The sequence below is a fragment of the Aphelocoma coerulescens genome (assembly GCF_041296385.1).
Source record: "Aphelocoma coerulescens isolate FSJ_1873_10779 chromosome W unlocalized genomic scaffold, UR_Acoe_1.0 ChrW_unloc_scaf_1, whole genome shotgun sequence".
Lineage (NCBI taxonomy): Eukaryota > Metazoa > Chordata > Aves > Passeriformes > Corvidae > Aphelocoma > Aphelocoma coerulescens.
The window spans coordinates 19,961,064-19,985,882 of NW_027184080.1; the positions used below are offsets into that span (position 1 = coordinate 19,961,064).

The following is a 24,819-nucleotide window of genomic DNA, read 5'->3' on the forward strand; positions in this document are numbered from 1 at the left end:
TAAATATCCTGTGATATGCCAGCTGGCAGGGTGGCCAGAGGCGTTTCTGGTCACTTCAGCAACTATTGGATCAGTTATTAAAGTATTTTTGGAACAAATAATTCTGAATAGGGGATTGTGGAGGCAGTGGACTCGAATGAGGGAACTAATTTTACAGGGGGATCCTTCAAAGGATTATGATTGCTTTGAGAATTCAGTGGGACCTCCATACCCCCAGCACTCTGAGAATTCAGGTCAAGTAGAAAGGATGAATGGAGAAATAGATACACCTTTTTGTCAGGAAAATTAATCCACAAACACCAGAGGTTTGTGTCCGAAAAGGAGACAGAGGAGTCCTGTTACTTTATTCGAATAAAGGGAGAGGCCATGGGGCATTCCCCTGGGGTCTCAAATTGTTAGAGGATGCAGCCTCCTTTTAATTCTAATTTCCCGGCCGCATTTCCCTCTCTCTTTCTCCATTGGCTGAGGTACTTGAGAGGTACAGACTTCCCGAATCTCTTAATACAGACCCTCTTCTAATGTATACCCCCCTCTTTTTTCTTTTCCTATGGAATTTATGGTTCTTGCCATTGTTTCTTTCGTCTCTCAGTATCTATCTTTACCTATCAGCAAACCCACAGTTTGTTTGTAAAGACAAATCACTCCCACTCCTTTCATCAATCAGTGGAATTCTTCCCATTGTTTCTTTGACCTCTCAGTATCTAGCTTTTACCTGTCAGCAGACCCACAGCTTGTTTGTAAAGACAAATCTCTCTCATTCCTTTCATTTTGAAGCTGGTGACAGAAACTAAGATGCCATGGGTACGGCTTTAGCTATTAGCTTTGGCAAGAATAAGAGCCAAACCTGAGGAGATACTAAATCATTCCCCTTTGCATTAATGTTTGGGATTCTTACCCTGTTAATTTTCAATGTGGCAGGGAGGTGAAGAGGTATGTTTAAACCAGTATGTGGCCAGAATACTGTCTCGTGAAAGCTCTTTGACAGGAAGCCCAGTTAGCACAGACACTGCCTTTGGACTTTGCTGTTCATAACATCCAACCAGGACAGCAGGAACAGCAGTCAGGACAGCTGAACACAGGTGGACCCATCATACTCGAGTCAAGGTCTCTAAAACCCGAGAGATTTGGACTTCTCAGCAGGAGGACAAGGATGGGAGACCTCAGCTAGCGGTAGCCATGGATCATCTAGAAGGACCTATAGTGATTAGTGAGCTAATATGAACTGTCATTGTCTACTTTATGCTAAGTTGTTTCTCTGTATTTACTTGCCACACCTGGTGCAGGGACCAGATGTGGAAAAGTTGGGAGGGGGTGTTTTAAATGTTAATTTTTATATCATGCCAGGCAGTTAAAAAGAAGTTGTTAATGATAACTAAAGTGTATAAAGACAAATTGGGAAATAAGAAGAGGAGGGATTGATAGGAAAGATGTGTGCTAATGTCTACAAACACTTCGATAGGTGAGGGTATGGGCGTTAACGTCTTTGAAATGGGTCTTAAATGTCTCTACCAACTTCAAGTGGCATATTTGTTACAGAACTCAGACAGTTTCACTCCTGAAATAGACAAATGGGTCGGCATAAGCCTGAGTTTCTGAACTTTGGGGGAAAATGACAGGTTCAAGGGGGAATATGTAGCAGGCGGTTCGGGAAGGCTGTACCTTCCTAGTACCTCAGCCAATGGGGAAAAAAAGAGGGCAACATGCGGCCGGGAGTTTAGGATAAAAGGAGACTGCGCCCTCTGAACCCTTGAGAAAGATAACCCCGCAGGCGTGTCCCAGTGGACTCCCTCTCTTTATTCGAATAAAGTTGCTTAACTCCTCTGTCTCTTTTATGGACACTGGCTTTTCATATCGTGATTTTCCGCACATAGATATTTTAAGTTAATTTCAGACATAATGTACAGAAACATGCACTTAACAATGAATGCTGCTATAGAACCCATGCCTTAAGGGCTACATTTCAAATCCAGCAGTCAGCCTTTAAAAAAGACCTCCATAAAGAATAAGTTGTTTCAGTTTCTCCTATCAGTATTACTAAACTATTTTTGAAGTACAAGTGTAAGGACTATCGTGCTATCAGTATTCCCCTACATCTCTTTCCTAGCAGAAAACCCTAGCAGTCCTCCTCAAGAAACAAGCAGCTTTTTGGCCCTAAATCAGTAGGTAAAAGAGGGGTGGGGACAGAGGCATAGGACAAACCCCAAACCCACAGTTCCTTTTACAGTAGGAATCCCTTAGGCTCATCTCAAATCATAATTGCTCGGTTTTAAGGAAACCTTAAAGAAAACCCTACTAAAGCTTGACTGGTTTGTAAGAATAGGTTAGATTCTTAAAAGACGCAGATCATTAAAAAGAAAAAACAAAACACATTCTCCAGTATATTGACTTGTGCAGCTTTTCCCCTGCTAAAATATTTTAAAAACACAAACCATATACACAGTGTAGAAGTGCATAGAAAAAAAATCCTGCACCCATGTTTTTTCTTAATTTGCGTTTTTGTTTGACCATTTTTTCTAGGTTGCTGATTTCTCCGTTTAATTTATGTTCAGCCATTCCCAAGGAAATGCCAATTCTACATGTATGTTTATTTACTGGGAAAAATGGCATATTCCTTTACCCTAGTCAAAAGCAGGTTTTGGGTGTTTTCTAGGGATTGATTATAGTTCTGCTAAGTAGGTCATCTCTTAGCTCCTTGCCCTCTCCTATTACATTGTAAGTGTAGCTCCTTATTATGACAGGAATTACCCCATATGGTTCAAAAATATGAGAAAAATAAAATGTTCAAGACACAAGCCCCGCAAAGTGAAATAATCCACTTAATCTGGATCAATCACATTGAGATCTACAAAGCTCTTTTGAATTTCTTTTTTTTTGCTTTTATTTAGGAAGCGAAAAGAAAACTTGTAAACTATAAATACAAATGCCAAGGTATTACATGAAATATCCAGGAGGTACTTTATTATTTTTTAATTTCTCACAAATATTTCCTATGGGATTCAAGAAACAGGGAAACCAAAGAAATTTAGTCTGTATACAATGAAAATCAAGTTAGATATTGCCAATTTGTCAATTCATAAAAGTTTCTGACAAAAATGAGAGCTCTGAAAAGTACAATTCATTCATTTCACCAACTGCTATTTTTAATGATATCTGCATTAAGCAAGCTGTGTAGAACCAGGTGTATTTAATCCACAACTCAGTGGCACCACAGTTTTAAAATATTTTTGTCACCTATATATATATATATATACACTGCAGAGGGCCAAAAACATGAAAAAAAAGGTCAAATTTTACGCAACGTTTGCATTAATATTTTTTTACTTTTTCTCCCCAAATAGCAAAGCCAAGCCAGTTTCCACACTGTTTCTTTAATTTGCCAAAAACATGTAACTCCATCTATATCAAAGAAGCAGAAGAGCAAGCTTAACAGCAACTTTCATTTACGCATTTTCTTGTGGGGGGGGGGGGAAAGGGTGTATCCATTTTAGGTATTACCTTACATATATAAAAAAAATGTCCACCAATAATAGGTTTACTAAATTTATTTAAAAATTGTAAAATACATCTTAAAAAAGAACATTACATTCTGCACACTGCCCTCAAAGGATGCCAGAGACATGTGAACAACCAGTCCTTTCCCCCCTTCAAAAAAAAAAAAAATTAAAAAAAATTACAGTGTACATAAAGCAGGGTGTTCACAATAGTTACAGGGGAAAAAAAAACCCATTACAATTTACCACCACTGAACAAAAATAAAATCCACTCTTTGCTGCTGTTTCAAAATTTCAGTGTTAGTCTTGTGCAACCTTTTCCTACCCCAAATATTTGTAATGAACTAAAACATTACATCTGGCGAAAAGCAGATTCCACTACACCTCAAATGCAGAACACCTATGAAGCAGAGGAATGTTGGCTATTTAAACAGAAGCAGATATTTAAAAAAAAAAAAAAAAAAAGGTGCAGGACTCCTTCAGTTCTTCACTAGTCTTAGAAAAACTTTCCAGAATACTGCTTCACACTATAAAAAAGAAAAAATAATCTTGCATTAGAATCCTTCAACATCTGCATACTGCTTCACACTATAAAAGAAAAAGAAAAAAGCATGTATTAGAATGATTGACCATACATCTTGCATCAATATTTACAATGGCATTCTTAAAGATTAAACTACAAATCTCCAATACTATTTAAAGTAAATAATTTTAAAAGGTTAATGACTAATAATTATAGGCATATAATTATTTAAAGCACATTTAAATATTAGTAATCTAAAGCCAAACATTCAAGTAAACATTAAAAAATGCTATGATAGCCAACATGTTATTAAAGCAAAACTAAGTAAACTACGTCCAAAACTGTTAATATTCAGAAGAAGAGAAAGTAATGCCAGCAAGGTGTGAAATGCTGCATAACAGCACCAATTGATTTCAACTTGTCCTGTAGAGGCATGGCCTGTGCCATATGGCAGACTGTGATTTGTTGTCGGTTATCTAAAAACAACAAAATCACTAGTCTTCCACACAGAACTAGACCAACGTCCACTGAAATCTTCTATATTTTCTACAGGTTCTATATAATTAATTACAGGTAATTTTTTTGCAGCAATTTTCACCAGAGAAATGAGAGGACTGCTTGGCTAAGGTGTCTTCCATCAAGATTAGTTTTGAGGGAATTTTCATTTTCATTAGAACAGAGAAAAAAGAATCAAGGCAGACCTATCACTAGAGAAGTTAGGTTCAATAGTTACTTAAATCCTGTCTTCTAAAAACTATATTACAGAGATGAGCTTTAGAATGTAGTAGTAGGAAAGTCAGTTTAAAAATGACAGTAAGGACAGCATTAAGCTTCAACTTGCCTGTTCTGCAGTAAATACTGAGCATTTTGTATCTGATCCTGTGTTCCTGTAATAGTTATTATTCGATCTTCTGAGCCTTCTAGTGGTTCATCGATTTTGATTGAAGCTCCAGACTCATGACGTATTTGTTTGATTCTCTGGCCTCCCTTTCCAATAATAGAACCTGCCAACTAGGGGAGAAAATAAAGCATTCATTTCTTGATATAACTTTCTCTGCACAGTACTGTTCAAGTAGCTTCCATCCATTTAGTTTTAAGAGTTACAATGGAAGCTTACTCTTTTACAGCCTCAAAGCAGTCACTGTAATGTATATTATATAAACACAGGTGGGATAAAGTTGGAAGAACCAAGTGTTTGTAAAAAGAAGTTATGTAGACCATCTCTATTACTGAATATTAACAATTAAAAAATAGTTCAATGCAATCTCTAAAGTCAAGACAAAACAAACATCCTTAAGAATAAACTTTTGATGATTTAGAAACACTTGCTTTATATTAAAAGTACTTGACAAGCACCCCAAATACTTCTGATTTACTTACATAGACTAAGAAAAGGCTGTGACTTTTAATTTATTTATTCAAACACAATTGGAAAGCAAGTCAGTTTCACTTACATCTTTGGGAATCGTTACTTGTGTTGTGATGATGGGTCCACCAAGATCTCCATATGAACCACGGCCCCCTGTGTAAGAATAGTCTGATTTAAACATATGCATCAAGCCTCTTACTGACTAAATGAAGTGCATGTCAAAGTTCTCTATAAAAACTTACCATATCCAGAGCCACCCTCAAACTATAAGAAAAAGAGAAAGAAAAACCTTAAATAGTAAAACCAGCTGGGATTCATTAACATGTTTTCATCTCAAGTATCATACTGTTAACTTTGAGCCTATTTTATGCAAAAATCCTAACCCACAACCTTAATCTAAGTGTCATTAAAGACAAAGTGGGGAAGAGGGCAGACCAGGAACAAGGGGTCAGGGGGAATATCCCACAAGACTCATAGCTAGCTCTGTTAAAATCTCTAAGAATAAGTCATTAAGATCTGGCCATACCAATTTACCAAGCAACCTTATCAATTCAGTTGGTAAACAGCTCTTGATGCTGATCTACTCCTGACCCTTGAACTAAACTAGCATTCAAATCCAAAGATAAGAGTTCAGCCTTATTACTACTACCTATACAGCTCAGGAGAAATTAAAGTTTCAGTTTGGGACAAGACATTTACCTGGTAACTGTCAACCCTCCTACTCCACCTTGAGGAAAAACCAATTCAACTCTAATAACTTTATAACTTGTCTCTCCAGTCAGACTATGCTACAATCCTTTGCATCTTAGAAGGGACAATCGTGACACTAATTACTACTGTTCTGCTAAAACTGTCATATAACAAATCCAAATCACTGTAATGCAGCACTCCTGACTGCTTTTATTTTTAGGACTGGTACTTGATATCAAGTGCTTAATTTGACCTAATGCCTTTTATATGCACACACACTCATTTTAATCTTCCTGTAGAAGCAGAAATAGATGTGCACACTTCTCTAGAATTCAACTGATAACACTGAAATACAGGAATCTGTGTGAACTACTTGTTTGCAGAAGTTGTAATGCAATAACTTTTTCCAAAACAAAAACCAAACACCTGTCAGGTTTTTAGAGCCCCATCAAAATGGAAGCTATTCAGAAAAAGTTGTTCATCTGTTTCTAAGCAACCTGTATTGTGCAATCACATTGCTTAGCAATACAGACCATAATACAATATAAAAAGAGCTTGTAGTGGAGTGCAAAATACAAAACAATGAAGGACACTGCTTAGAACAATTCAGAGACTGATCAGAGCTGCATATTCCACATACTCTTCTACCTATTTCTGCTGATATTTTGCACAGGGAATCTATTTTTCAGGCTAACTTGTAATGAACAATCATTTTCTTGATCCTTTCTGCTACTTCTCCTCCCCAGACTACAAGACAGCAAATTAATTTGACAGCAGATGAGTAATTCTAACTGCAATGTTTATGTAAACTAGGAACTAACATTTAATATTTGGTGGCACTTTGCCATCTTCTACACAGCATAAACACTTGCTGATGCCCTTTGAACTTTCCTCCTTAAACCCTCTAAGAGTAAGAAGTTTGATAAACACAAATCAAATGGAATACTTTCAAATATATGGATAGGTAATGCACAAGTTTATCCAGAACTATAAGTAAAGAATTACTTTTAGCATTCCTCATTTGAAACAGGGGAAAGCACAACATGATGAAGTTAAATAAAACGTATTCCTAAATAGATGCACCTACAGGGTGCTGACAAAGCAAGAGTTACAGTGAAAGTTACAACTTAGAAACAGTAAAATAGGGTACAAAAGAGACAATACAACAGAAAAGCTTCTCTTGGTTGTGCTGCTGCATGCTTCCATTGTGGAACATTAACTGCCTGTATAGGATTCACTGTTCAGGACATAAACTGTTAATAACCTGAGTTACAATGGCAGCTTTAGGGATTTTTCAAAGGTGCAAGCTGCTGCTAACTACATTCAATCTCAAAAAATTCCAGTTATCACTTAATTCAAATTATTTTCCTCAAAAATAAACTATTAAGGTAGTCAAATAAAAGCATGAGCACACTCACCAACTCTGGTGGCTGCATGTCATCACAGGCATCTACATGACACTGCATCATCTTCCAGGGACAATGTAATAGAAGGAAAAGAGAAAATGAATCCAAATGAAGTCCATGTTATGGAGGTTTATAGGTAACTTGGCAAACACACACACAGCAATATAGAGAAACATTTTTCTGCATTACTTAAACTACTATAAAGGCTCAAAAGTAAAAAACATAGACCAGTTACAAGATTTACTCCCTTTTATTGCTAGGGAACTGTTACTGGTCACACTTCCTTTTTTCCTTGTTTCTGTGGCGTAAACAGATTTTCCTCTTACACAAAGGATGTCAGACAGTTAAGGGCAGAGCAAAGCTTGAACAGTTGGTTGCTTGTTTTTTTTTTACCTCTAAGTACTAGAACTGTACTATATAGTAAAAGATGTTACTCTCAGATACCAAAACCTTCTACTTCTCTCATGCATAAAAACATAACAGGAAAGGCATTTAATAAAACAGGTAACTGTCATTGATATATCTATGTCACCAATGGGTCAAGCAGGAAGGACATAGCTTCTCATATTTTGTTAATTATTTTCCATATACCTCATATAGCCAACAGCTAAACTAATAATCTACTACTGCCTAATTATATTGGAAATCAAATTACTTTTTCAAAGTGTGATATATAGCATCTCTTTCCTTTAGTCTTCTATAACAAATGTTGGGGAAAAAAAATCAACAAAATTATAAAAATACAATTTGTAGTATCCACTTCAAATTACTATTAAGGCAAAGGCCTTTGCTGAGTTAAAACACAACATGACATGAATGGCACACTAAAAAAAGGACGACACCACTGATTAATTATTCTTTAAGGAACTAAGGGACACCTCCAAATCAACTGCCCTTGTCCTTTTGGGGGACTTCATCTTGCTGGATGTTAACTGGAACACCACACAGCTGGTACAACCAGGGCCAGAAGATTCCTAAAACACCTGGATGACATCATGGTACAGGTACTAGGGGAGCCAACTAGGAAAGGTGCCTTCCTTGATTTGTTGCTCATTAACAGAGAGGCGCTCAAGAGTGAAGTGATAATTGGTGGCCATCTTGGCCACAGTGACCATGAAGCAATCAAATTTAAAATCTCTGGTGAAAAGAAAAAAGTGCCAGCAAAACTTCAACCCTGAACATGAGGACAGCAGACTTCAAGCTTCTCAGTGAACAAGTACGGTCCCCTGGTAAGATGCTTTGGAAGGTGTTGGGGTCCATTAGTGCTGGCCACTTTTTAAGTACCACTTCCTAAGGGCACAGACAATTCCCAAATGTCAGGAGTCAAGCAGGTGAGGCAAAAGGCTGGCTTGGCTGAGCAGGGATAATTTTCTGGAGCTAAGGCAAAAGAGGAAGGTGTATACCCAGTGGAAGCAAGGTCAGGTGACATGGGAAGAATACAGAGATGCTGCTTGCCCCTGTAGTGAGAAAATTTGGGCAGCCAAAGCTCAATTGAAATTGAAGCTGCCAGAACTGTGGGGGACAATAAAGCTTTTAAAAATATATCAATAGCAAAAAGGAGACCATAAATAACATTGGCCTGTTACAGGATAAGGATGGTCACCTCACAGAGACAGAGACAAGGCAAACATTTTTAACGCATTCTTTGCCTCTGTCTTCAACTCAGAAGATAGACCAAGGAGGTCCCAATGCCCTGAGCTGGAGGACCATGACTGCAAGAATGATCAACTCCCAGTTGACCCTGAAGTTGAGCAGGATCTGCTGCTCCAGGTGGATCCCTATAAATCTATGGTGCCTGATGGGATTCATCCAAGAGTACCCAAAGAGCTGGCTAATGTCATTGTGAGACTTCCCTCAATGATTTGTGAACAATCTTGGGAATCTGGAGGTCCCAGCTAACTGGAAGCTGGAAAAGGTTGGCCCAATTTTCAAGAAGGGCAAGAAGGATGACCATGGAAACTACAGGCCTGTCAGTCTCACTTCAGTGCCTGGTAAAGTTATGGAGATTATTCTGGGAGTTATTGAAAAACACCTGATAGATAATGACTGCATTGCAGTCATTGGTTACAGCCAGTACAGCTTCATGAGGTGAAAGACCTGCTTGACAAACTTGATTTCTTCTTATGACAAGGTAACCCACCTACTTGATCAAGGGAAGCCAGTTGATGTGATCATTTTGGATTTCAGTAAAGCTTTCAATACTGTCTCTCCCAGGATCCTTCTGGACAAAATGCCTAGCACACGTCTGGATAACCATGTCATGCAATGGGTGAGCAACTGGCTCACAGGTCAGGCACAAAGGGTTATAGTGAATGGGGTGACATCAGACTGGTGACCTGTCACTAGTAGGGGTCCACAGGGCTCCATTTTAGGCCCCATGCTCCTTCAACATCTTCATAAATGACTTGGACACAAGATTCGAAGGTATACTAAGTAACTTTGCCAACAACACTAAAGTGGGAGGAGCTATTGACTCTAAAAGCAGGGAGGCCCTGCAGAGACCTCGACAAATCAGAGGCCATCAACAACCATATCAAGTACAACAAGGGAAAGTGCTGGATTCTGCACCTGGGATGGGACAACCCTGGATGTACAGACTGGGGAAAGAGATGTTGGAAAGCAGTACCACATAAAGGGACCTGGAGGTCCTGCTTGATGGCAAGTTTAACATGAAGCAGCAGTGCCCTGGCAGCCAGGAGGGCCAACCATAGCCTGGGGGGCATCAGGCCCAGCATCACCAGGTCAAGGAAGGTGATTGTCCCGCTCTGCTCTGCACTGGGGTGGCTTCATCTCGAGTCCTGTGTGCAGTTTTGGGTGCCAGACTAGAAGAAAGATATTAAGCTATTAGAGAGCGTCCAAAGGCAGACTATGAAGATGGTGAAGGGCCTTGAGGGGAAGCCATATGAGGAGCAGCTGAGGTCGTGGGAGAAGGGAAGACTGAGGTGATACCTCATTGCAGTCCACATCTTCCTCAAAAGGGGAAGTGGAGGGGCAGCACTGATCTCTTCTCTGGTGACCAGTGACAGGACCCGAGAAAACAGCACAAAGCTGTGTCAGGGGAGGATACCAGGAAAAGTTCTTCACCCAGAGGGTGGTTGTGCACTAGAAGCCAGGGCACTGGTCACGGCCCTAAGGCTGCCAGAGCTCAAGGAGCGTTTGGACAATGCTCTCAGGCACAGGGTGGGATTGTTGGGGTGTCCTGTGCAGAGCCAGGAGTTGGACTTGATGGTCGTTGTGGGTCCCTTCCAACTCAGGATATTCTGTGATTCTATGAAAATATAAGTGCTCCTTTAAAAATGGTTCCTAAAATACTAGGTGCATACAATTTTCTTCTCTACAGATTAATTTGTGCTAGTTACTACTAGCAACCAATGCAAATGAAACGAAAACCAAATACAACATTGACTGGATAAGACAAAGTGATTAGTATGAATAAGAATTTATTGCCTTTTGCATGCAATTGAAAAATACACATGTAATACTAACTGATGGAAAATTCCTTGGCCCAGAAGAGCAAAATTTGAAATTTTGTTAATTTTAGTATTTATGTAGATGTGTCAAACATCTTTTCCTTCACTTATTTTAACGTGCTCCTTAATATCAAACCTCTTTAAACATGAAGTATGTTTAATATTTTTTTAGAGTATGTACCTCTATTGAAGTGCTAATACAGACACATATATATATATATATACACACACATATATATAATGATTTAGCAGTAGGAATCATTTGAATGGGGAAAACCAGATGAGATGTTTGAACATACACTACAACAGACACTGATTTAGCTCTTGATTAACTTCAATTTAAAAATATTTTGATAGCATTAGGAATTGACCATTATAGCAAAAAACAAAAAAAAAAAGGGGAAGAGGGTGATTAAATAGCTTTATATGTACTTCTCCACCTTATTTTTTCCCTGGTATGTTTTTGTGCATTTGTATATCTAAAGCACCCATGGGGATGGGGGTGTTTAAAAAGTAATAGTGGAAATGCATTTGTGTTTTCTTGGCTATCAAAATAGCTGTCATGGTCCATAGGCATTTGATTTGGAGTACTTATAGCCTAAAATATATACCACTGTAAATAAGAGAAACAATGCATGTATGTTTTTCAGTAAAATGCTTCAGAATAAATTATATATATATATACAATTATTTTTTCCTCCCATCTTCAAATTTACAAGACTATCAGTCTTGTTACATCTCAGAAAATTCAAGTTTCACCATCCAGTCTTGATTCACCATCTTACAAGTCTGAACTTTCCCACTTTTAGAGAAAAGATCTGGCAGAAAATGAGGATTTCTGTAGATTCAACATCTCCAAGATGTTGGTCTGAAGAGACTATTCTTGCCTTTTAATGTATTTATGTAAAATGGCAGTCCTGCTCTCTGAAAGTTGCCTTTCCCATGCATTACTTCACAAACCACAATGATGTTGGTTTACTCTAAATGTTTTGCTACAGAATGGTTTCTACATGAAATGCATAGCAGCTCAAGACCTTATATTTCTGGCACGAAACTTTGAGCTTTAGCCTCACAATCCATGGAAAGACTTCTCATGTGCTTATACAGTTAAGGATACTGGGATTATGGCTAGCCAAAACTAGAAATTAAATACAATCTGTCAGAAAGCAGACCTCATTGTAAGCTATGAAACTCATGCATAAAGCAGCCAAAGCCATGAGCAGCTCCACTGTGAAGAGGAAATAGAATTGCTTTTCAGAACATGGAAAATGAGCAGAGATGACTCCTATTTATTTGTAGAAACTCATGTCAAGAAAGCCAAGGTCAACCTGATCAAAGTCAGGCTAGAGTTCAAATAGATTTTTCTATTCTAAATGGAATGGAACAGAACTAGAACACACTATTGCCCAAGCTGAAGACTGTGCTCAACCACATACCCAAGGAAGGGCAGATTGCTCTGTTTATATGCCCTGACATTGGTTTTACCAGCTGCAAATAAGAAAACACAAAACCTGAGCTTTGAAAACATGAAAATACAAATAAGTGATCTTAGAGGTCTAGTTCATGACTCCTAGTTTCTTAAGATCCTGAGTAGCATAGACAACTTGCTGCTTTTTATGTTGTGTTTTTTTTTAATTGTGGGTTTGTTTACTTCTTTTTTGGGCGGGTGGGAGTGGTCTGTGGTTTTAATAATTTTAAATGCAAGTCTTTAGTTTCAATATTTCTGCTAGGCTTCTGGTGCCTCAATTTTGACATTCTTTCAATATGTACTTCCAGTATGTGTTACTGGAAGTAATTGCCTCTTCCTCCCAGAAGGCACCAATGTGTAAATCTCATTTAGGTAGCCCATTTCATAGCTCCTCTACTTTCTCTTCCATTCATTTAAAATAAAATAATCTCATCTAACCTGTCACCTTAAAGAATGTGCCAAACAGTGCCAGAGGAGGGGGGGGGGAAAAAAAAAAAAGAAGATATTGTTAACCAGAGGTTTACCTCCCAGATACCTAGGATTTCTCTTCCCAGGAAAGAGGATACAATAAAGGATACAATAAACAACTACCATGAAGTCATATTTCAGAGTACAACATGGAAGAATATCTTTATGCATTTTTTAATTCTCCCCACCTCCCAACATGGTTGAAATGTATCTAATTTCATTTAAAATTCATCTTAACAGTGGTCCTGGCTCCAAAACATTTGAAATTATAGATTTTTTTTCAGACAAATCAGCATAAAGAACTGAATTAAAAAAGCAATTATCTGCCAGACCAACTAGAGCCCTTTAGAGATATTATTCATGTTCTCTTAAATTTTGTTAACATCTGTTGGAAAACATTGTTCTGACATGCTTTCTTAATCTGAAAAGCCTCCCAAATTCTATTTGTCATCCTGATTAAAAAGACAGTCTACGAGATGGTCTGTGTAATAAAACCTGTAGGGACTGTGCTCTACCAACTTTCTATTCCATTGTTGATGGTAGGCAGGGAAAAACAACCAACCAAACAAAAAAAATCCCACAAACCAAAACCACACAGCAGATCACATCCCAAATACTCTTTACAACTCAAACAGTTGTATTCTTGGGGAGACCCTTTGTATGGCCAAAACATTTTGGAGATATCAAAGTTTATCAGAAGCACGCGTGTTCCACACTTAAATGTACGTATTCAAGAAGTTTCCTCAAAGTGCTAACTGTATTTACTAAACAAAACAAATTTTAACTCCTACCATTCCATCATAACGGTCTCCAGGTCTACCTCTTCGGTCATAAGACATAAGATCTCTAAAATGAGAAAAAGCAGCAGCACATGACTCATGTTATGAACTAGTTTATATATTCTAATTCAAGTTTTAACAATTTGCATACAATTATGAATTTCTAAATGCTTTAGCCTAGTTCTGAATGACATAAAGTTACAGAACTACTAGTCCTGATAATACTGCAGAAATAATTAAATTCAAATACTTTTCAAAATTTTCTGGTGCAATACACACTCAACCCTGTATAATCACTACCAACACTGAGTGTGAAACAAGTCCTGGAAACATGGGCACAATTCAGTAAATGTTACTCAACTTGTACAATGCATTTATGCAACAGCTTACCCGCCACGAGGAGGTGGTGGAGGAGGAAGAGGAAGATTACGAGCTCTGCTGCCACCTCTGCCACCACGGCCTGGCGGCGGTGGTGGAGGTCCTCTGCGAGGGCTCATATCATCATAATCTCTTCTTGATGGAGGCATAGGTCGTCCGCCACGACCAGGAGGCATTCGATCAAAGCCTCCTCTTCCACGCATGGGAAAGCCTACTGGACGTCCCCTTCTATCATCAAACATCATTGTGAAGCCACCATAGTCATATGTTTCATCATAGAAATTGGGATCATAAGGCTGGGCCCGTCCTTTAATTGGAGACTAAGACACACACAAAAACAAAACCACCACCCCTCCCACCAGTTAGCACTGATACAACTATATTTCATTAAATTAATATATTAAATATATAAATATGAATTTATACATGCTGAATATGTTCTTTATTTCACAATACTCATAAGCAAGGCAGGGGTAGTGATATGCTTCCTGACAGCTTAACTATGATAGAGAAATTGCTGTTATTGATGGGTGGCACATACATTTGTCTCACTTGCCCCCCAATTTAAATTTTCTTATTTTACTGATATGTAAAGCATGACTAAGTCCCTTGGTACCAAAAATGTCTTCTCTCTCCAATAAGGTACACTCCAATTCTAGCAAGTAGGAATAATTTCAAAAGGTGCTAACAGTCCAACACTTATTTTGTTACTGGAGAAGAGGCATTGAATTAAAAATAGAAATGGAAAGATATAATTTTTCAGCCAAATCCTCCTTTCATGAATACCAGTGAAAGAATAAGTTTAAGAGACATTACCTCAGAGATAAGATCCAAGATAATCTTGATACATTCCACAACTCTATCAGGTTTTCCACCAATAAGCACCACTCTATCAGTGGAATGAGGACAACATTCTTGAAAGAGCTTAATGGTGGTTTGAGTGTTCTGTTGAATAAAAGAAAAGCAACCTCCAAAATCTTCAAATAGAAGTATTTTAAACAATTTTATAAACTTACTGAAAACAAAATGGGTAAGACACACACTAAAACATTTTAAAAGAAACAATCAAACCAAATCATTAAACTTCTAGTCACTTTAAGTGAATGCTTGGCTTCTGAGTTCTTACAACAAATTTAATCTTAAAATATTATATTTTTAAGAACTGCAGTGGCATCACTTTGTATGAAATGCTAGTGAAAAATTTAGATTTTTAAAATCTTTCAATTATGGCTCATCTACACGGTTATTTAATCAAATACAAGCAAAAGGACCACATATTCATTATGAGCTTACAGGTTATATAAGCCTTCATGTCATAAAAACATGCTTTGGATGCAAGACAGCAATGCTGCTAGGATTATGTCTATTCATCTTGCCTTCTCCTCATTCCACACAAATAGTAGCTTATGCCTAAACTGACCTGGAATTGCCTTTGACGCAATGTGAGGAAAGGACAGAAAAGAACACTCTAGATTGATAGAGACCACTAGCTTTTTTAAAAAAACCCTCATTCCTTCACAAAGGAAACTGTAGTCTTCAAGGTAGTGAAACTTAAAAAAAGCAAAAACTAAACAAACAAAACCCTAAGAAAACCCCACCATACTTTTTTATAACAATATTCAAACATCTATTAAATTATCATTAAAGAGTTTATGGAGATGCATCCACACTAAATAGTTTTCCATGTCCAACACCACCGATATAGCCTATTCAGCAGTTCATTCCAGAAGGCGTGATGAATGGCATTTTAATTTTAAAAAGTATCCTTTATTTATAAAGATTACTGCTAATACACTTAAAAGCTTTATAAGTAGTTCTGGGCTCTATCACCAACAGCTACTTCATGTATGAAATATGTTCTTAATCATAGATCACAGATGAAGCTTACACTCACTGCCTATGAACACAAATACCTAATTTGTTTATAGAATAAAAGCAGAATCTGAAAAGAATAGGAAACAGTACCTCTCTGAGTTCTTTGATTTTAGCACCCTTGACACCAATAATTCCTCCTGCTAGACTTTGGTGAATTAGAAGTCTTAATTCACAGTCAAAGTCGCTACCTTTGTAGTGCTGGTACTGTAAGATGCATACAAAAATAAAATATTAGTCAGGGGAAAAAAAATAATTGAAAAATCCAAATACTAATTTTGATTTTCTTTGTTAAGATTTTTCTCCAAACAGCATAGCACGACTTAATTTATTGCTGAACTGTAATACAGTATTTGCTATCCCCCCCCCAAAAAAATCACATATTTTAAATTTGCCTCAACACAAGGTGATGTCAAATTAGCTTTCTTTATTTCTTTTATTATTGTTGCTGTTATATAGAATTTTAATATATCCAACAGTGCAACACACTTGATTACAAAGCAAAGGCAGAATGGAAATTACAATAGCTACTTCAAATTGGGAACTAGTAAGAAAACAGGTGGTTTGAAGGGGAGGAAGCTGTTCCAAATATTAATTTTATAAGAAAAAATTTTCTCTGTCCCCTATAAAAAAAAATGCCAACACATACATTGAGAGCTATAGGTCTTCTTTCAAAAAAAGGCTGGGTTTTACTTTCTAATTTAATATATTTAAAAAAGGATGCAATCATCTAGAATTATCTTGTTTTAAAATCTAAATTTTTATCTCTGAAAAAGAAACAAACCTAAGAGACATACCTCTTCCAAAGTAGGGATAATCTTCTTCAAGATTTCTCCAATTGTCTCTGTATCTGCACTTATACTCAAGATACTGTTAGAGGCCATAGTGTCAGAAAACAGAGAAGGTGGAAAGTAGCAGAAATAAGTTTAGTATTCATAATCATACACAAAATTCTAACAAGATTGACTACACAGAAGACCTTACAATTAATATTCCCCATTTAAAGTAAACTTGTTCAATGGATTTACAACACATGCATCTTTGTTTATGTCCAATATATATGCATGATGAATACAAGAATTTAAGGCTAGGTAGGTCTTGCAGAGAGAGCAAGAGAACTCACAAGAGCTTTTGGAAGGGCTCAGACAGATTAACCAGGCAAGAAATTGATCCAAAACTTAAAGTATGAGTGAATATTCATTTTCCCCACCACTACTAATTTAGTATACCCTTACCATTACATTGGTAAAACTAGCACACCTTTTTGCAGAAAAGGTGGGGATATGTAAGTAGTCAACATTATATCTGGAGTAAGGTTGAGACACCAGATAGAAATTAGATTGCTAATGGGCTCTGCAAGAAATGGAATATAAATACAAGGGGAAAAACCCCAAAACAAATAAAAAACACAACCCCACAAACAAACAAAAACGTAACACAAATGAGAAGTGAACTAGAGTTAGTATTTTAGCAGAAATAATTATGAACGGACAATGCTGGGGGGAGAAAGGTGGGCCACAAAGACCAGAGCAAGAGACTCCTGAATCAATTTGATTTATAATACAGTAAATATACAACACTTGAAGCTGTGCTCTTTCCAATGAAATAAAATTAGTGGATTGTTTGGGTGGCCAACTCACGTAAAAGTTCAGTGACAAAAAGACTTAATGGGGAAAATAAGACAGAAAACTTTAAAAAAAACAATACACGGTCTATAAGGGGATACTATTTATATCAAAGGCAGGTAATAAAAGACATTTCTCTCTTTCTAATCAGGCAGTGAGGCATAAACTGTTGGGACATACCGCTCGGGGCCACTGCTGTCTGGGACTGAAACACTTGCATTGTACTGCATTGGTCATTGGCGTTCGTGGATGTTGGCATTGGGCATGGGCATTCAATCAGAAGTTGTCAAGTATGGTACCCGTTTAGCAACGAGCACATTTTTGGGCATAGCCAACCAGGGTTTTCACATGGGCGTTCAGGGGCGGATGGGCCAACGTCATGGTGGGCAACGCAGGGGCAAGTCGATCCAGTACATGGGTAACGGAGATATATGGCCAAAAAACAAGGAGAGGGAAAAGGGGGAAAAGCAATAAATTTTAATTTAATACAAACTATACTTATTACTCTCAGTTAATGAAGCAAGTTTAAGTTGTTTTGAAGACTAACACAATAATGAATTGCTATATCAACTGTGGCTTAACAGTATGGATCTTCACAAGTTGTGTTATCTGACTAAACTTCATTTTACTTTTAACAATGATGTTTCAGTAGCAAGCTGGCTCATGAACGTAGACACAAAAACTGTTGAGATTCATATTACTGAAACCTTGGGCAAGTTGGGAAAGTTAGTATTCCAGACAAGTTAAATTATCTGGAGTAAGGTGATGTGTTTATTTACTTAAAACAAACAAAACCACTAGCTGCCAAAGCTTGTTTGCATGATTCCTGACCATTTCAGTTTAATCCTCAATTCTAGTTGCTATAGTTTGTGAACTTAGATGGAACTGATTTTGCAATGATATATTAGCAAATATTGTGTTGAACACAGTCTTGCCTGAAAAAAATTGCCAAAATTGTAGCTGATGCTAAGTACAGGAGTGTAAACAAATGGAATTTAAGAAGCATTGCCAAGTTTTATAAATACATAACATTTACACTGAATGTGTGTCTAATCACAAGAGTCAACCCACATAAAATATGAATAGGTAAATAAGTAATGACCACTTAAAAATGCTTCCAACTAAAATAAAATGTTTCTTTACTGTTCTATACCTGTATCTAAATCATGCAACCTTAACTTCAATGTTTTTGTGCTTTATGTCCACACTGTTAAAGTAAAAACAGATGGACCATTACGTTTTGGGGTTTCTATGAAAGGAAGTTCAAGAATCCTTTTATCGCTGGGTTAAGCCAGCCACCAGTGATAGTTTTCAATAGCACTATAATGGATTCACACATATAGGAAATGGTATAGTTACAGGTTTTAAGTTTTGCCAACATTTCTAATTATAGATGTAAACTCATTTTAAGTGTGCAATTTAGAGGAACCCTGTTTGAAAGCAAAGAGGTTTAATATAAACCTCTCCTCCCACATAACTTGAGCTGGGCTTCAATTAAAACACAAATTGAAAAACCAAAGTTATCTTCTCCAACAATCATTATAAGTGGCTTATTGGATTATTGTTGTCTAGGTTTGAATTTCTCAATTTCTAGAAATGTATGCAATCAAGTTTTCAATGCAGTGCTCTGGAAGAATTGGTGTTAAATTAATTCAAATTCATGTATACTCACATCTGTACGAAGTGCCTTAATATTTTTGCCACCTTTTCCAATCACTGCTCCAGCATTCTGGAAAATAGTTTTCAGAAGTTACATTAGGCTAATACAGCACAGAGTATTTTTTTGAACCGAAGACTAACAATGTATCTGTTTCTGCATTACCTTGTGGGATGCATTTAAGGGTGGGGTGAGGCTTGTTTCCTTTTGAAAGGTTCAAATTAAATAAAAACAAACTGATGTGGTTTTAACATGGGGGAAAAAAAAGGTCAAAAAAAGGTCAGTGCAGAGATAAAAATACTCAGCAATATTTTTTCAATTTCAAATTTAAGTTTCTAGGCAATTCTGCCTGTATTCTCATAGAATCATATGTGGACAAGCAGATGAATAAAAAAGTGATTGGATGACTGGTAATAGTTAATGGATCTTATTGCACCTAGAGGCTGGTAAGAAGTAGGGTACCACAGAGGTCTATCCTGGGATCTGTCATGTTTAACATAGATCATCTTTAAGGTCCCTTCCAACCCAAACCATTCTAGTTCCAACCCCCCCACCATGGGCAGGGATGTCACTTGCTAGATCAGGTTGCTCAGGGCCCCAACCATCTCATAGTTAGAATACGACTGAAAAAATAACTTATGGGATTCCATGCATGGTATGTAGGTCAACAACTTTGCTAGTTTATTTGATCACTTTTTTAATGTTTGCAAATTTCACTTTCCCATTCCAAACATTTGAGCAAATGCTACTTTTGATTGAAGCCTATGACACTCAACTGACCACTCAGGTAGGTAGTCTGAAGAATGCAAAACCAATATAAACAATTACTAATCTCCAGTTGCTAAAATCAACAGGAATAAACTCAAGATATTCAAGAGGGGAAATTGTAAAACTAATTTTTTACCAGGCTATTTCAAGAACTACATGCAAAATTATTGCTTTTACTATGCAGTTCATACATGATGCTAACAGCACCACAAATATTTTGCAGCACTCCACATAACTTGACTATTCATTAGAAATGCCATGTAGAGTTAAGGTAACATTCCCCTACCCCAACACAAAAGACTGAGTTACTTCAGACAGCACAAACATCTGCAACAACTGGAAATACTAAAGGAGATTCATAAATAGCAGTTTTACTGTGACAATTTATACTAGCCAACGAAGCAATTGCAATCCATGAAACATTACTCCCTTATTTCCTACTGTTGATACATATAGATTTACTAAATCTAGAGAAATTACTAAAATCTTGAGGAAGTCCTCATCTTGCCTCTCATATTTAATTTACAATCATAAGCTGATCATTCTCTAAACTGCTTGCTTTCTAAAGATGAATACACAGTCATTACCCTGGAAACAATTATGGTCTATTCAAACATGAGAAGTGGCTTACAATTTCTGTCTTTATTTTTTCAATGAGTACATTTTTTTAAAATCAAAGAAGTCCCATAGATCATTAGACTCATCCTTGAAAAAAATTATTGAAGATTGCAATACACTTCACTATCATTTATGCATACTTACAAATATTCCTAATAAATTTTAAATAAAGCACAAGTTTTTTCTAAACATACACCACAACATACACTGTCACCACTGTCTTAAGCAATGGTATAACCAGGAACATAGTGATACTAAAAAAGCATACTTTGCTTTGAAGCAAGATGCGCAATTCAACCATCTCATCTGTATTCCGAGACCTTTTGAAGGCCTGTTCTTCTTCCATATCTTCTGCAGGACGTTTGCCTGTAGACAGGTCCATAGGGGGGAAAACAGAAATATATATTTAACTTTCTAAGTCATGATAAAACTGTATATCAAGTTATGCACTGTATTCCTAGTGAAGCATTCCCTCCCATTAGGACCAATGCTAACTTCTGACAGCTACCCTGAGCATCTATATCACAGAAACAGGTTTTTACTTCATCAGTCTACATATCAATTAATAAGTGAAGACTCATTCAAATTTATAAACTACAGTTGAAATAAGAATTTTGCAAACTTAGTGAAAAAATAGCACTGTTTACAACAGTGCTGCATCATCTACTTAGTATTTCTTTTACAACTGGGAAAACCTTAAAGCACAAAAGATTAAAAGTAGTTTGTCTAATACTGAAATACTGGTGAAACAGTAGGAAAGCAGTATTTCAAATCACTTTAAAAAACTGGCCTGGATCAATACTAATGCTCTAACTCTTCTTCACTAATTATGTCCAAAAGGTTTTTCATTTAGCTAATATTTAGAAATATTTCACATATATATATATCCCTTCAAACAAACAACTGCAATAAATAAAATACAGTAATAGATATGCCTAACAGTATCTTTACATGATCACATTGTTCATACAAGTACTGAGTATTTAGCTATCAAATAATTTCAAATCTTTACTTATAACTTTTAGCTACTTATACCATGACTAAAATACTCCCAAAGAAAACTTACATATTCATGATACAAAAATCACGTAAAACCACATGGGACATTTAAAAATTGAAAGATTAAATGAAGCATTTGATACAGTTAAAGCATTCCAAAATAGTTAGAAACACCAAGAATCAAAAAGTTTCCTTTCCCCAAAAATAAAATAGCCCTTTAAAAAATTTACCATTTGTCTCTGTGTTGGTAAAGGTCTCCTCCTGTTGTTCAGTCTCCATTACCTTTTATTCTTAGTAGTGAAGGTAAAACCTGTTGCAGAATAAAAAAGAGCTAGTACATTATTTTGTGGGGGAAAAGGCTAATTGTACATCATACTAATGGGAAAAGCAAGAAGAAATGCCTGCTTTTAGAACTTACCAGTTTGATATATACTTGCAGAGCAAAACTCAAGTGTTCTGGGCAGGATATCAAAACCCTACTGCTTCAGAAACCTATGAAAACAGCATAGATCAGACTCTGTTCACTTACAGGTCTAATTCTTGCTACAACTGAAAACGGGGCTTTGACCTGATATTTTGCTGCAAAGCTTTTCTTTATAAATGAAAAAACAAGGCCAAGCACCACTAAGAGAAGAAATAATAATCAAGTACAAAAGCTTACAGATACACAATTACACTCTGAATTATTCCAACCTTGCTCATTTTCAAGCATTTGCTAGTTTTAAGCAATCACATTTATTGACAATGATTTTCAGATATTTAAAGTGAATAATTATCTGGTTCCTTCTTTTAGGATGTTGTAGAACATATCTTGAATTTCCTTTTTAGGAGATGCTATGTTTCACTCTGCTAATTGTTTAGTTCTAAATTTAGACTAAACAATTTAGACAAAAAGTTATAAAATGAATGTTGGTAAAATTAGAATAAGTTTTCTATCAACTTACTAGCATGCCTTCCATTCAATATAACAGATGAACAAAACATTACACACAAGCCACACTTGAAAAAATTTGTTAAAAATAGCACACTGTAATGTGCAACCTCTGCATACATGTATGAGGAATCTCAAAAACAGACAAACTTTTTTGATCTTGTGAAACAGGCACCTCTTACAAGATCTATTTTTGCTGAGTCCACGTGAGAATACTTGTAAAACAAATTAAAGCCCAGGCAGAAAAATTTTGCACCTTATTAAAAAATTAATTTGTACAGATAACAGCCAAACAAAGAACGCTATTTTCCCTCCTTTGGATTTTATTGCTCAACTTTCATAGCCTGAACAAACAGTTGATACACATATCCACGAAGAAAAAGTGAGGTATGTTTAACTTTTTAAAGCATCCTTTTAATCATCCGTTAATTTGTAAGTTACCCTTTTTTTGCAGGCTAACAGCAAGCACTGCCGGTAGGCATGCACTCTTTTACAGTCACTGCTGAGACACCACCTTCCCAGCACATGCTAGTATTTCCAGGCCCCTAATTTGAGCTAATAGAAAAATCACCGCCTAAAGAATAGCCAAGTCTCAAAACAGACGCTGCTAGAACGCAGGGATGGAGGCATGAAGAGAAATTTCACCAGGTTCAAATGGCTAACCCTTCCAGACCCTATTCAATTTACGACCCTCCCAAAAATTCTAGAGCTGCAGGGGGAAGTGCAATATACTGTTCAGGACAAGATGCTCTCGACTAGTTACTGTGCTCTTTTGTGCAAATCGAGTTTGCAGGATTAAACTGACTAACACAACATTTTAAAAAACATCTAAAGAATAAAGCAGTCACGGACATGAGTAGAGGGCTGGGAGATGTCGGCGTGTCTCTACCCCGCTCCCTCCGGGACTAAGGGCCCTTCCCGCCTGGACGCCTCCCCTTCTCCCCTTCCGCAGCCCACGCGCAAGTCTGCTCGGGCTGATGGTCACCTTTACCCCTCGCACAGTTTCTAAAACCAGCCAGCCACCAAGCGCTCAAAATCCCAGCTCACTCCCTAGGTGGGAGGGGGAAAGGCGCCGTTACATAACCCCCAAAGTCTGAGACCCACCTCCGTGGTGGCGGGGACCAGCAGAAATGGCGGCCGCTGTAATTGCGCCTACACACTGCTAGGCGGAGCCGTGAGCCGACAAACCACCACCACGCGGTCACAAGATTTCCCCCACTCTGACCAGGGAGACACAAAGGAGGCACTCAAGAGGCCCTCACCCGAGCTCAAGCAGGGCCAACAGAGTGCAACAGCCCTGCCACGAGAACTCCGCCATGGCCCCTAAAAGAAGGCTCTGCTACAGAACGCTCCCAAATCGTTTTGGCACGGCTGCTTCCGCATAGGCCGCAGCAGAGAGTGCCCTCACTTGTCTTCCTCTCTGCCTACCATAATTCCCAAAAACTCACCCCATCCACAGTTACCCAAGGTAGGCGCCAGAAAGCGGTGGCGACCGCCCCCCCCGGCCTTAACATGCACCCGCTAGTCCGACCTGCCTCCACCACATCGCCCCTCCGGGAGCGGCACCAGTTGGGCCGCCGTGCTCGCACTAAGGCCACCGAAACGCGACGGCTGCCAGCAGAGACACAAATCATCCTTTTCGGCCTTCCCCTAGGGCAGATGGAGCCCCTTGGGTCCGCAGGTTGCGCAAAACCACTCTACATTAGCTAAGGAGTCACTCCCGGCCCCCTCCTTCTCCACGCAGCAATCCCCAGACCTAACCAATTCCGCCGTCCCGCGCTCTCCCTGCGAGAGTCCAAGAAAATCCTGGAGCCCGGCGGCAACAGGCCTCCCGTGTTTTTGTGTCGCACAACAGGGTCGGGAGGGGTGCGATCAACAGCTTAATTTCCTTCAACCCAGCTTAACCCATCCCCCCTATCCCACCCCCAATGCAAGCAACACCCCATCCGAACCGCGCTTACCTGCACCCACCACGTACGGCAGAGAAAGGTGAGCAGCTCCTACTACCTACACACATCCACTAGCACTGCCAGATGACTGGCCCAACCACCTCCTCTCCTCCCCCCATGGGGGACCCACTGCGACCCCGTTGGGTAAGGCAACTGCCCATCAGGGCAGGGATGGCCTCTAGTTCGCCCCGCCCTCCGTGTAGATCACGGCGAGACAGGCCTGAGTATCACGAGGAGTACTATCCACCCTGCACTGCCGCAGTGTGCCTAGGTTGTTTGTTTGTTTTACCTGCCTGACAGGAGCCACGAGAAGAGCGGCAAGAACAGTGGAGATAATGGAAGGCAGTAAAGGAGAGCG

General features: G+C 38.1%; 1 protein-coding gene across 2 annotated transcripts; it reads right to left on the reverse strand.

The window, feature by feature from the left end:
* Positions 1-3,527: 3,527 nt before the first annotated feature.
* Positions 3,528-24,595, reverse strand: LOC138102704 (heterogeneous nuclear ribonucleoprotein K). 2 transcript variants are annotated; one of them, XM_069000460.1, is made up of 16 exons: positions 24,474-24,595; positions 22,000-22,073; positions 21,812-21,891; positions 20,851-20,948; positions 19,212-19,268; positions 17,720-17,763; positions 16,712-16,784; positions 16,008-16,121; positions 14,859-14,987; positions 14,055-14,362; positions 13,677-13,731; positions 7,492-7,542; positions 5,626-5,647; positions 5,469-5,551; positions 4,856-5,025; positions 3,528-4,018 (listed from the first exon to the last, which is right to left on the reverse strand). In XM_069000460.1, the coding sequence occupies exons 3-16, from the start codon at positions 21,858-21,860 to the stop codon at positions 3,988-3,990; spliced, it is 1,284 nt and encodes a 427-aa protein (XP_068856561.1). In that variant the 5' UTR covers positions 21,861-21,891; positions 22,000-22,073; positions 24,474-24,595; the 3' UTR covers positions 3,528-3,987. The 2 variants fall into 2 exon arrangements, with proteins under 2 accessions (XP_068856561.1, XP_068856560.1); XM_069000459.1 differs by having other exon boundaries at positions 3,528-4,079.
* Between the last annotated feature and the right edge of the window lie 224 nt (positions 24,596-24,819).

Bases quoted from the DNA above. Each gene is read 5' to 3' on its own strand.
- LOC138102704 (XM_069000459.1), bottom strand. From the start codon at position 21,860: ATGGAGACTGAACAACAGGAGGAGACCTTTACCAACACAGAGACAAAT. The intron at 16,122-16,711 runs GTATGTCTCTTA...TGCATCTTACAG, and splicing joins TTATCCCTACTTTGGAAGAG to TACCAGCACTACAAAGGTAG. The intron at 13,732-14,054 runs GTAAGCTGTTGC...TTCTCATTTTAG, and splicing joins CCACCACCTCCTCGTGGCGG to AGATCTTATGTCTTATGACC.